Source organism: Echinops telfairi, unplaced genomic scaffold, assembly GCF_000313985.2.
Source record: "Echinops telfairi isolate 266 unplaced genomic scaffold, ASM31398v2 ScPeMD7_7407;HRSCAF=8445, whole genome shotgun sequence".
NCBI classification, from domain to species: Eukaryota; Metazoa; Chordata; class Mammalia; order Afrosoricida; family Tenrecidae; genus Echinops; species Echinops telfairi.
Genome location: NW_022111307.1, coordinates 6,659,375 through 6,670,594, shown reverse-complemented (window position 1 = coordinate 6,670,594; position 11,220 = coordinate 6,659,375). Strand labels below are relative to the sequence as shown.

At 56.9% G+C, this 11,220-nt stretch overlaps 1 protein-coding gene and 1 pseudogene across 1 annotated transcript in view; both read right to left on the bottom strand.

Annotated features, from left to right (window-relative positions):
• The window catches only part of IGF2BP2 (insulin like growth factor 2 mRNA binding protein 2), a 162,547-nt gene that overhangs the window by 6,303 nt on the left and 145,024 nt on the right, over nt 1-11,220 (bottom strand). The window contains exons 11-14 of the mRNA XM_045296415.1: nt 11,011-11,079; nt 7,824-7,940; nt 2,925-2,999; nt 2,158-2,289 (exon numbers count right to left, since the gene is read on the bottom strand). Of these exons, the coding sequence (XP_045152350.1) occupies nt 2,158-2,289; nt 2,925-2,999; nt 7,824-7,940; nt 11,011-11,079 (393 nt within the window). The remainder of the gene's footprint in view (nt 1-2,157; nt 2,290-2,924; nt 3,000-7,823; nt 7,941-11,010; nt 11,080-11,220) is intronic.
• LOC115871825 lies at nt 4,810-4,926 on the bottom strand (annotated as a pseudogene).

The following is an 11,220-nucleotide window of genomic DNA, read 5'->3' as shown; positions in this document are numbered from 1 at the left end:
CCACCCCCTATGAAAGCCCGTCTCTGTGATGGGGTGGGCTGCTGACACGTTCTCTCAGACACACACACACACACACACACACACACACACACACACACACACACAATGAAAGCCCGTCTCTGTGATGGGGAGGGCTGCAGACACGTTCTCTCAGTCATGCCCTTGGCTTTACTAGAGTGCCTTCCAAAAAACCGTCCAATCAAAACAGGCTTCCAGGGGGCTCTGCGGGTCTGTGAAACTCAGGGCAGGGGAAGGAGCTGAGAAGGTTGTGGGGACTGGTTTGTTGCCTCTGGGTCTGCACTGGGGTAATCTTGGTAGATTTTCTCCAAGGGCGCAGGATGATCATGGGTGAGTAAGAAGTTTGAAGAAAACGGAAAATTGCACCGTTGAGAATTTCCTTGGGAAACTATCCACCCTACCATTGTGATCTTGCCCCTTCAGACTTCTTTCCATTCCCCAAACCCCAGCCACCTCTAAAGGAAGCACAATTTGTGTCCCTTGGGTATATGAAAACTGCCATGCAGACCACGGAGTGGCCGTGGGAAATGGCAATGTTGGCTTGAAGAATTCATTGGGCAGGAGGCTGAGCAGGATGGAAACCACGTTCAAGTGTATAGACCTCGAGTGTCCCTCTAAGGTGTAGCGTCTTCCCCCCTCTGGGGCACAGGAGAGACGAAAAGCAGAGGAGCCCTTGCATGGAGACCAGAAGGACATGGTGCCAGAGGACCACTGTGGACTGCGAGTAAAGGGGCACCACAGGAGGTCCTGGGCAGAGTGGGAGAAAATGTGGAACAAACCTCAAAGCCGTAAGACAAAACCAACGACGAGGCTTAGCGGATACTGGCAGACACCCTATGGCCCTTCCAGCTCAGTGGCTCCATGCTCAGTTAAACAATAGAAAAGTCTCAATCGTGGACAAGAATGCCTTGGAACAATCAACAGTGCGACAGGAACAGGGGAGCATTTTCCAGGGACAAAGCCCCGAAGGCAGGACTGGATAGGGCAGGAGGTACCCACACCATTACATTGTGAGGACCGCAATCAGTGTCATGAGCAAAATGTGTGTAGATTACTGAGTGGAAAACCAATTTGCTCTGTAAACTTTTACCCAACTCCCTCATCTAGACACCCCGCCCCCAGCTATGTATGAATGCACAAGGCACGGAGGGAAGAAAAAATCCACCGAGACCCGGGTGGAGGGTATGTTGAGAAACAGTAGCTTCACATCGACCGATAGGGCCATTTCACATGTTGGTAACATTGTGGTTTTGTGGCAACGATTTCTGACACAGCCTCATGCTTGCTTTTGCTTCTACCGCACCCCGACTCTGCCTGGTGCTCAGGGTATGGGCGGCACCGGCCTGTGGAGAGAGGGGAGTGATCTGGACTCCCAGCAACTCCACGCCCGTGGGCCCTTAGACCGAGAACTTGGCTTTGCTTCCTCTGTAAGTCCCGATTTAAAGACATGTACAAAACAGCAAACAGGCGCACACAGGCACCCAGTACTCTACAGGCACCCCACATGCCGCCCGTTGGGGTGCTGTTGTGCACTAGGCTTCACGGGAACTTCTCAGGGGTCCTCTCCCCACCAGGCAGTGGCTCTTGGTGCAGAACACACCCCGGGTCAGAGTTGCTTCTCTGGCACCTTTCAAACTACACTGCTACTCCTCCCTCAGAACAAAGCAATTTTCTCCTCCCTCACCACACTGCTGCTCAACTAGCTCCACGACGTAGCCAGGTTTGGGAAATATAGATTCCAGAAGATCGAATGAGTCGGCAGGGGAGTTAGGGCTCTGGCGTACAGGGGTCAGTGTGAGATAGGAGACCCCCCAAAGTCCCTACCCTGAAATCCAGAGGCAGCTGACTGCCTGAAAGGCTGGCAGAGACTCTAAATGGGATTCTACCTCTTCCAGGTGTTGCCACCTGTGGACATGAAGGGAGAAGCAGCTCCCTGTGCTCAGTGGTGGAGCCCTCCCCCTGCCAGCATGTAGCAGATGAGGGTGCTGGTGTCGGCCTCAGCACCTGGACTGCAGTGATGTGATTACACAGGCACTTGGGAGCTCAGCTGCCGGGAGAGCCAGTTTGCTGGCCATGTGCTGGGGGCAGCAGAGCCAGTGGGGGTCTGAGGGCACCCAGGCCAGCGAGGAGCACACTTACGGTTTTGCCGCCCTTGCCAATCACCCGGCCAGCTGTGGACGAGGGCACACGGATGTGGGCTTCTAATTTCACCTCTTCCTTGGGGTTAAAGAAGTTCTCTTCTTTCAGTTTCCCAAAGATCCGCCCCTGGGCCTGGGAGAGCAGGCAGGACTGTTAGGGACTGACTGTGTACTCCCCCCAAACCACCCACCAAACACGAGTTCTCAGTCCTCCAACACAGAGGGTCTAGCCCCTGGGGAAAGGGGCTTTCTTTTGTTATGTTGATGGGATCTATCATCAACAGGGTGTCTCTCATGAGATCTAAAAGGAGATTAAGCAATGGCGGGAAGCCCCTCAGCTCAGGGGCGCTGCCAGGCCACATGAAGGTCCCCAGGAGCCAAGGAATGCTGGGTCAGGGGTGCTGCGAAGAGACAAGGACCATCCCTCAGGGCCAATGGACAAGGAGCACCTTCGGCAGCCAGTGCCGGGACTTGGACGTGGGCGAGTGGATTGGCTCCTGAAAGCCTTGCCCCCGTGCCATGGCTGCGCTAGGTCATTAAGGCAGCCCAGGGGAACTGGGCCGTGACAGACGACTTCCTTGCCCGCCTTCCCGGAGAGAGAAGGGGTAGAGGGCTTGCAAGCAGAGCAGCTGACAGGGAGGGAGGGCGGGCAGGCAGAGCGAGCCTGGGACCCAAAGACGGAGCCTGGGGCGTGATTCTGAGCTGGGTGCCACCTGCCACAAAGACCTGCGCTCCCCTAGACAGGCTGAGGGGGCTCTCGGAACTGACCTTGAACTGGGCTTCAGGAGGTCCAGTGATGATGACCATCCTTTCACTCACATCCGGGCCTTCCGCAGGGGCAATCTATCATTCACAAAGAAGGAAGCAAGATGGAAGGTTGGCTGGCCCTGCCAAGCCCCCATCATGGAGGTGGGGGCACACACTGCAGGAGGGAAACGGCAGAGCTTCCGATCCTGGGCTGGAGCCTCAAGTGACCGACCCCCTGCTGCCACCACCTGCATCTCCGGAAGTCCATCGTGCCCAAGCCACTGCTGGGGAGTCAGCAGTGACTGCCTGTCTCCGCTCCAAGCAGCAGACTCCTTCCACTGAGCCGTGTCTTAGGCGAGAAGCAGGGAGCCCACGGCCCTAAGAAGGGGCTGATGCAGGCTCTGTCTGCCCACCCAGAGCCCCAAGGGGATCGAGCCGGGGCACAGAGGTGATGCACAGCGGCAGCGCGGCGTGGGGTGCGGGGCAGAGAACACTGAGCTAACCCTGGGCCTCCGGCAGCATGGCCGCACCACCCCTGAGCAGGCACCAGGACCCTGGGGGCAGGCAGGCACCGCCCCCCAAACATGGCCTCACCCATTCGTGACATTTCCTGGAAGCCCAACCCCCTCCGCGCCCTTTAACTTAGCGGGGGGGCTGGTTATTCGAACCACGGCTCCAACGTGTATTTTTGGCTTGTTTGGTGCACGCGGCCTCGGTGCTGCCGCGTGAACTCCGTGAGTGTACGACAGGACCCAACGCCGCCCGGTCCGCCGCGGCCTCCCAACTGCCCACTGAGGCAGCCACCGTGTCCATCCATCTTCTCCCCGGCGCGGACCCTCACTCGGCCAAGCGCGTCGTCCCTTTCCAAGAACCGGGCTCCGTGAACAAAGCTTTCAAAAGACGTGGGACCGAGTCTCGCTGTGCCGCCTGCGCTTTTCTGGAGACAGGTATCAGTTCTCCTGGCAGTCCCGGGCACCGCCAGTCTTCGTCATCGTTACCCTAATTCAAATGCACCACTTCTCCTTCACGCTGCCCAAGAAACTGTTAGGTAGCTAGGAGGGTTCGAGCTTCCCGCCAGGTAAGGGTGGCACGTCTGGATTGGCCCATCTGGGCCAGGTGCATTCAACTCAACCAGTGGGGTGGACCAGGATCGTACACCACACCTCCTGACAGAGGAACTTAGGAGAATCCGGTGCCCACTGAGTCTTTTTCTCCTCTTCAGCAGTTTCGTGGGTGAAGGGCCCTGGGGTGCCTGTGTAAACCTGAAACTTCTTTCACCTTTCATAAAACTCACTTGGATCACAATCCAGGCTTCGGAGTGAATTCTTTCTCGTGGGAAGCCAAGGACCAAGGTATTTCCCACCCGGGGAAACCTAACAAAACCAAATGGTCTATTGTACAGCAAATCTGCTGTACAAGACCTCTTTAAAGTGTGGACGGGAACGAATGTCCCATTGAGGGCTAAGGTGTGCTTGATCAAAGCCATGGTATTTCTTTTTCTTCTTCAGGAAGTTCAATTTTTATTTGGTGGGTACAAGTGAGGTGGCACACAGAGCACCCAAGCCCTCTTGGCCAAGGGACCACGGTGAGGGATGTGGTTGACCACCAGCCAACCGGGATGGGGTGCTTCTCAGCCACCACGTCCTCAAACTCCTCCGCACTAAACTTGGTGAAGCCCCACTTCTTGCAGATGTGGATCTTCTGGCACCCAGGGAACTTGAACTTGGCCTTGAGTAAGACCTCAGTCACAGGCTCCTTGTTTTGAAGCTTGGTGTGGATGGGCATGATGACCTGGCCAATGTGGACTCGAGTCACCCTGCCTTGAGGTTTCCCCAAAGGACCTGGCATCCTAGTTTGGAGTCTAGTTTAGGGAGTACAGAAATTAGACGGGCCAGAGCCATCAAAAAGCTGCCTCCAGGGTCCCTTAGGGCAGCCTATACATACCCAAAGGCTGCACACACTACCGAGGGGGCTTGCTGTTGCACCTCCAGCAGGGTGCACACACTACTGAGGGGGCTTGCTGTTGCACTTCCAGCAGGGCAAAGGCACCCTGGACCGTGGGTGGGAATCGCCACCCGGAGCCAGTGCCATCTCTGCTCGGTGTTCGTGAGGGATCAGCAGGAACACGTGGCACCCAGCTCTCACTGACCCCGCTGGGCAGGCCACACACTGATTCACAGTGCCCGTGACCAAGTCAGCTCTGCTGTCCCGTCTACCTCCTACAGACATGCAGCCACCGCACCCAGTGCTGAAGGAACCCCCGACGACTTCTCTCTCTGCGGCCTAGCAGTCTGGCTCTGACCGGAAGTCCAGGAGAGCCCGTGTAGCCTGCAGTCCAGAGGGGCATTGCAGCATGAAGGCAGGATCGGATCTTGGCCAGGCTGGGGAGCCCTCTGGTTTCCCAGGCCCAGCTGTTGTCTCAGCCCATTCCAGGGCAAAGGACCTATCACCACGCAGCCTTGCCAGTACATGGAAGAGCTGTGGGGAGATGTGGTGAAGACCAAAGCACAGACGCCCTCCTCTCTTGTTTCCAAAAGTCCCTATGAGGATGACTCCTAGGCTGCGGACACACATGCTAGGAGAGGAGACTGTCCTCGTCAGGCACCATGGGGTCAGTCCCGCCCCACAGCGACCTCAGGCACAACAGAAGGAAACAATAGCGGTCCTGCACCACCCTCCCAATCGTCCTCATGTCTGAGCCCCTTGTTGCAGCGGCAGTGTTGACCCATCTCATTGAGGACCTTCCTCTTTTGCGCTTCCCCTCTACCAAGCATGACGTCCTTCTCCAGAGACTGGTCTCCTGGCAACACGTCCAAAGCGTGTGAGACAGTCTCGCCGTCCTTGCCTCCAAGGAACGTTCGGGCTGTTTGCTTGTTCCTTTTGGGGGCAGTTCTTCTCCAGCACGATGGTTCTAATGCGCCGATCCTTCCTTGTTCAATGCCCAACTTTCACGGGCAGCGAGGGTTATCTACCAAGTACCACCCTCGCTTTCCAGCACTTCAAAGAGCTCTTGCTGTGCAGCAGGTTGATCCAGTGCCAGGCGGCCTTTGATCTCGACTGCTGCTTCCATGCGCACCGACTGTGGATCCATGCCAGACGGAGTCCTTGGCAACTTCCCTCCCTTGTCCATCCACTTACCGCAATGTTACCTACTGGCCCACTTGTGAGCACTCTGGTCTTCTTGACACTGAGTTGTCATCCACCCTGAAGCCTGCAATCCTTGATGTTCATCAGCAAGTCCTTCAAATCCTCCTCACTTTCAAAGAGCAAGGTTGTGTCATCTGCATAGGGCAAGTGGTCAATGTCTTCCTCCACTGCTGATGCCACATATAAGCCAGACTTAGCAAGTCTCAGCTTTGAGAGCCTCCAGCTCCGTGGCACTGGGCAACTCAGTGAATTCTCTGGGGCCAGCTTTCATTGTGAACCATGCTTTCCTCCCAGGCACGGAGTTCAGTAGATCAGGAAGCTGGTACGAGTCACGGCCGTGATGAGCCCAGCAGGTGCTCAGGGTCCTGTAGGCCAGGCGACTAGATGTCTTAAGAGCAAGCCAGCCCTGTTACTGACAAGACAGCTGTGTGCCTCTATCTCAGCTAAAAGATGGGGAGACTTCATGCGATGGCCCTTCGAGTCTCTGTGAGTTCCTATCGTCTCTCTCTCTGTTCCCTCCTGTCCAGCATCTCAGGCCTCAGCGCTGGGCACTGGCAAAGGCCCTTGGGACACAGCCAACAAGGGCCCTCTGCACTTTCTCCCTCTCACCAAAGGAGCAGGAACCAGGCCTCTCCTGCGTCAAGCCGCTGGGTGTACAGGGCGGGGTACTGCATTCCCCACACTCCTCAGGGGTCTCCCCCTCCCCCAGCTACCTAGTGAGATGAGGGGCGGGGCGTGTGTGACACCCCAGGACCGTTCTTTCCGCCCTCACTACAAGCCTTGTTCTGCCTGACTGGGAATGCTGTCCACCCCCACCCCCCACCCCCATCCCAACAAGCACACTTGCTGTGGGAGAAACTCCAGCTCTTCTGGGGGAAGAAAGTATTCTTTCTCTCCAAGTCACGGGACTGCCCGCTGGGACCGCCAGGTTGTCTCATGGTAGCAACTGACTTTACGTAATAACAGCAGCTATTTCCCAACGGGCTCCGTGAGCGTGGTGAGCTTGGCGTTCGGCCTGTGTGTCAGCGCGGGTAGCAGGTGCAGGGCCAGGGCCGAAGAATCCTCTCCTTTTGGCCTCTCCAACCGTGGGCAGATGTGCGTCTGTACCCAGCCACTTCCATAAACCAAGGGGTCTTCCTTCCAGGCTGCTCGCCCCAGCCCTCTGCTCATGCCAGCTCTGCCGCCAGCTTCTGGGGAGCTCGGTTCCACCATCCATTTCCCAAGAGGTGTTCTTGGTTTCACAAAGGGCAAGGGTGTCGGCAGCAGAGACTAATTCAAGGATCATGGCACTGAAAGCTGTGTCAGAAACAACTCTCTGACTTGCTTCCCTCAGCAAGGACCCTCCGCTTCTCCTCCTTGTCCGACTCTCTGTTACTGATGTTTCTTGGTAATTTGCTCACTAGTTGAACAGAACAAGGGTTCCTGGGAGGTGGGGCAGGGGAGGGGGGGAGGGGAGCTGATATCAAGGAGTGCAAGGAGGAAGGAAATGTTTGGAAACGATTGTGGTAGTGATTGTACAACACTGCTCGATATGACTGAGCTATGGAGCTGTGAGGTGTCTGGATTAGCTTCTAGTAAGATGGTTTGGTCAAGCATAAAAAGCACCAGTTGAAGAGGGAACAAGAGGGAGACGGGAAGAACAGATGAGCGGAGGAGACGGGAATCGTTACAAGGGAAAAGGTTCTAGGCCCTGTGGCATGACGCCTCTGGGTGGCATCAGCAAGGGCTGTGGGGGATGGGGAGGCCCCAAACAGCTGCCGAGAGCTGCCTTACCTTGATCGAGGCCCCGGCGAATCGAGCCAGCTGTTTAATGTGGGCCCCCTTCTTCCCGATGATGGCGCCCACCGCCTGGGTGGGGATGAAGAGGTTGACGATCTCCTGCTCCGGGTACTGGAAGAGCAAGACGAGAGAGAAAGCATCCTTCCTAACGGCTCTGCGTGCAGACACCGACGGTTCCCAACACCTACATGTGTCCCCTGGTGGGGGCAGCCCCAGCACCCCAGCATTGGCCAGCAGGCACGTGAGGCTCTTCTCGTGGGCCCAGGGCTTGGCGGGTGTGGTGCCAGGGTAGTGACTCTGAACACGGGCAGGATTCCGAGGCACCCACGGGGCAAACCTCGCCAGCATCGGGGGTTTGCAGGGTCAGGTTTCACCAGGAGGGTGAGGGGTCACCCCCACTGGTCAGGAGCTCACTCTTTCAACCTATATATAGGAGTGGGGAATGTTTTTGCTGGAAACATTTGTTTATTTTGATAAAATGCAAATAACAAGCTATTCGCCATTTCAGCCCCTTTGACATGCACAATTCAGGTTTGCACATCTAAGCAGGAGCCTGCTAAGGGCCCACACGATGGCCACGGGGAAGCCAGCCCATCAGTCTCCCAAGGGCCTTGGGATGGTTCTCCCCGAACAGCTGCTCACCCAGCTCCGGTGTCACCATCTCTCTGAAGGCTCCCCCAGCATCTCCTGGGAGGAGGCCAGGCTTCTGTGGGGCTCCCCTGGTCCTAGTGCAGCTCTGTGCTTGCGAGCAAGTCCCCCAGGCACAACCTGGCTGACCCTGCATCACGGGCACCCCATGAGTGTCAGGGGAGAATCCTGTTCCACAGAGTTTCCAAAACCCAATTTTAAAAGCAGGCCGAGCACATCTGGGACCTCCCTGTCAGATTCGGGGCGCCTTCCAAGTGAGGGGAATCATTCCTATGTTCCTGCCGTAGCACTAACGTCTTCCAGGCATGAAGCACTGTGTCAATGACCAACACACAGGAAGAACCACTTCTTAGGACTGGGCACCCACTGGCAGAGGTGTTAGCGGGAAGATGGGCCCTACAAGAACACTGGGCCTCACTCAGGTAAGGCTGGGATGGGGCAGCGAGAGGGGGCCAGGCTGGGCAGGGCTGGTTAAAGCGTTCTGAATTCTCAACGCACAAAGAGGGCCAAAGGGCCGAAGCCAATCACATATAGACAGGCCGACCTGCTTCGTCCAGTTTCGACCTGCTTCGTCCAGTTTCGAAACACCAGGGAAATGAACCAGGAATGAAGGGCCTGGGGTAGGCGCTGCCCCTGTGCCAACAGATCAGTCCTTCCATTATAGGCCACAGGGTTTAGAACCCGCTCTGTGGACGGGAGCCATAGCTAAGCCCTTCTTCAAAGTCTCTGTGGGGAGTCCTAGTTTAAAGCCCCAGACTTGGCAGATTCCTCCCGAGTCGAGTCTGGCTTGGCTAGAACACAAGAGTATGTTCCCCGTTGGGCATAAACACTGAACCCCCAACTTGGAGAGCAGGCAAAGCATCGAGGCAGACTGCTTCATAAAAGCTCTCACCGCCGACTCAGAGACCACGGAGCCTCTGCCACAGGAGGCTCTACCTCACGCCAGGAGTACTCCTCCAGAGGGGCTGACGGAGAGGGGCACTGAAGGCCCTCTTGGGCTGCCAGGAAACAGGAGTCCAGGCAAAACAGGGGCAGAAGTCCATGGCCTCATGCGTCTGCAGGCCACCCTTGACCCCCTTTCCTGGGCCAGCTGTGCTGTCACGGGAACAAAGGCTCAAGACCCTAAGAATCTCGGCGAGGCCCTCACTTCCTATAAACCGAGGACGGGGCGCCTCCAGCCGAGAGGCTGCGGTGAGTGCCACTGATTGTTGGACGGGAAACACTCCAACCTGCCTTTCAGGTGGACTCACAGGGCCACAGGGCGTCAGGGATTCTCTTTCTTCTTGCCCTGGGCCTAATATTTCTCCCTTGGGCTTTTGGGTTGTGTATGGATACATGGTGTACAGTATGGGACTGGGGCTCACTGCTTTGGGAGACGGGCCGAATGCCGCTCAGACGTGCCGATCACAAAGCTCTCATTTATGCTGGGCCACAAGGGGGTAACTCAGACTCGGGGGCACTGGTGGTTGTGGGTCCTTCCTTCGGATAGAGACACAACAAAAGCAAGCCTATGTCCTCTTCCACGTGACAGCCCCTTTGTAGCCCCCTCTGCCCAGTGATCGTTTCTGAGCGTGCCCCGGTCGCGGCCAGCCCCACCAGCTAAAGGAGCATTCCTGTCCTTGACCTCAGCACTCACTACTCTCACCAGTAGACCCGATGCTCCTTTAACAGGCCCTGGCTCTCCCCGGGCATCCCTTGCTAATTCTGCTGATGATTTCATGGATGCATGTAGTTATTTAAATTTTGTTTCCACGGATGCATTTAGTAGCGGTCCTGGCTAGTCAACAAGAACTCTCAGGTCCTGGTCAGGGGACCCTGCATTTTCTCTGCTCTCCACCAGGCCGTGTTCGCCTGGCTTAGGCATTGGACCTCAATGCAGCCCTCAGACCTTTCCCCACAGACTGTTAGGTTGAGTGGGCATGCCGGTCCCCATCAGCTGTCCCTCTGGGCCTCGTCACAACCAGCTCTGATGGGCATCTCTTGCCTGTCTTCCCCGGGGAAATCAGCAAAGCCATCAAACAAGCTAGGTGCGAAGCCAGGGAGGGCCCTGAGGCATTGGAGAGCTGCCCACCTTGTGGCCGGGGAAGGTATTTTCCTAAGAGGGGTTCTCGATTTGAAGAGATGGCAACGGACCTTGTTGGTCTGACCCGGTAGCATGGTAAGTGCCTAAGGAGACACAGGCCAGCCTGCGGGCTTGTGGGCAGATCCATGGGGGCTCGTGTTCACGCTAGACTTGGGTCAAAGGGCTCTGAGAACCGTGCTCACTGGCCCACCGCCACCTCATCTGCCTTCTCGGTCACTGGTTTACAGGGTCTGGCCCCGAGAAAGGGGATCAGCTGGCATGCCGACCAGGGCCACAGCCACCCTTTGAGGGACCTCAGGGCTGGGGGCCAGGGTGCTGCCACTCTGCCCTCAGCTCACTGGGAACACACACTCCCCTGCCGGTGCAGGGGGTTGGGGGAAGGCAGGCTGTGAAGGTCACCAGGTGGCAGCCCAGGAGAGGGCAGGGGCAGAGGGCCGTGCAGACACTTACAGAGTAATGGTGCGGGAATGGGCTGAATTGGTGAGGCGGGCACAGGCTGGAGAAGTATCCCGAGTGGGTCTGCAGCAGGAGAGAAAGCTCAGTCAGTCCGTCAGTGGGCGCTGGCAGGGAGCGTCAGCAAATGCACATGAGGCAGATTTGCCATCCACCACAGAGGCTCGGCCTCTGAGCCCAGCCCCTTTGGGCCTCAGGCCTGGACTC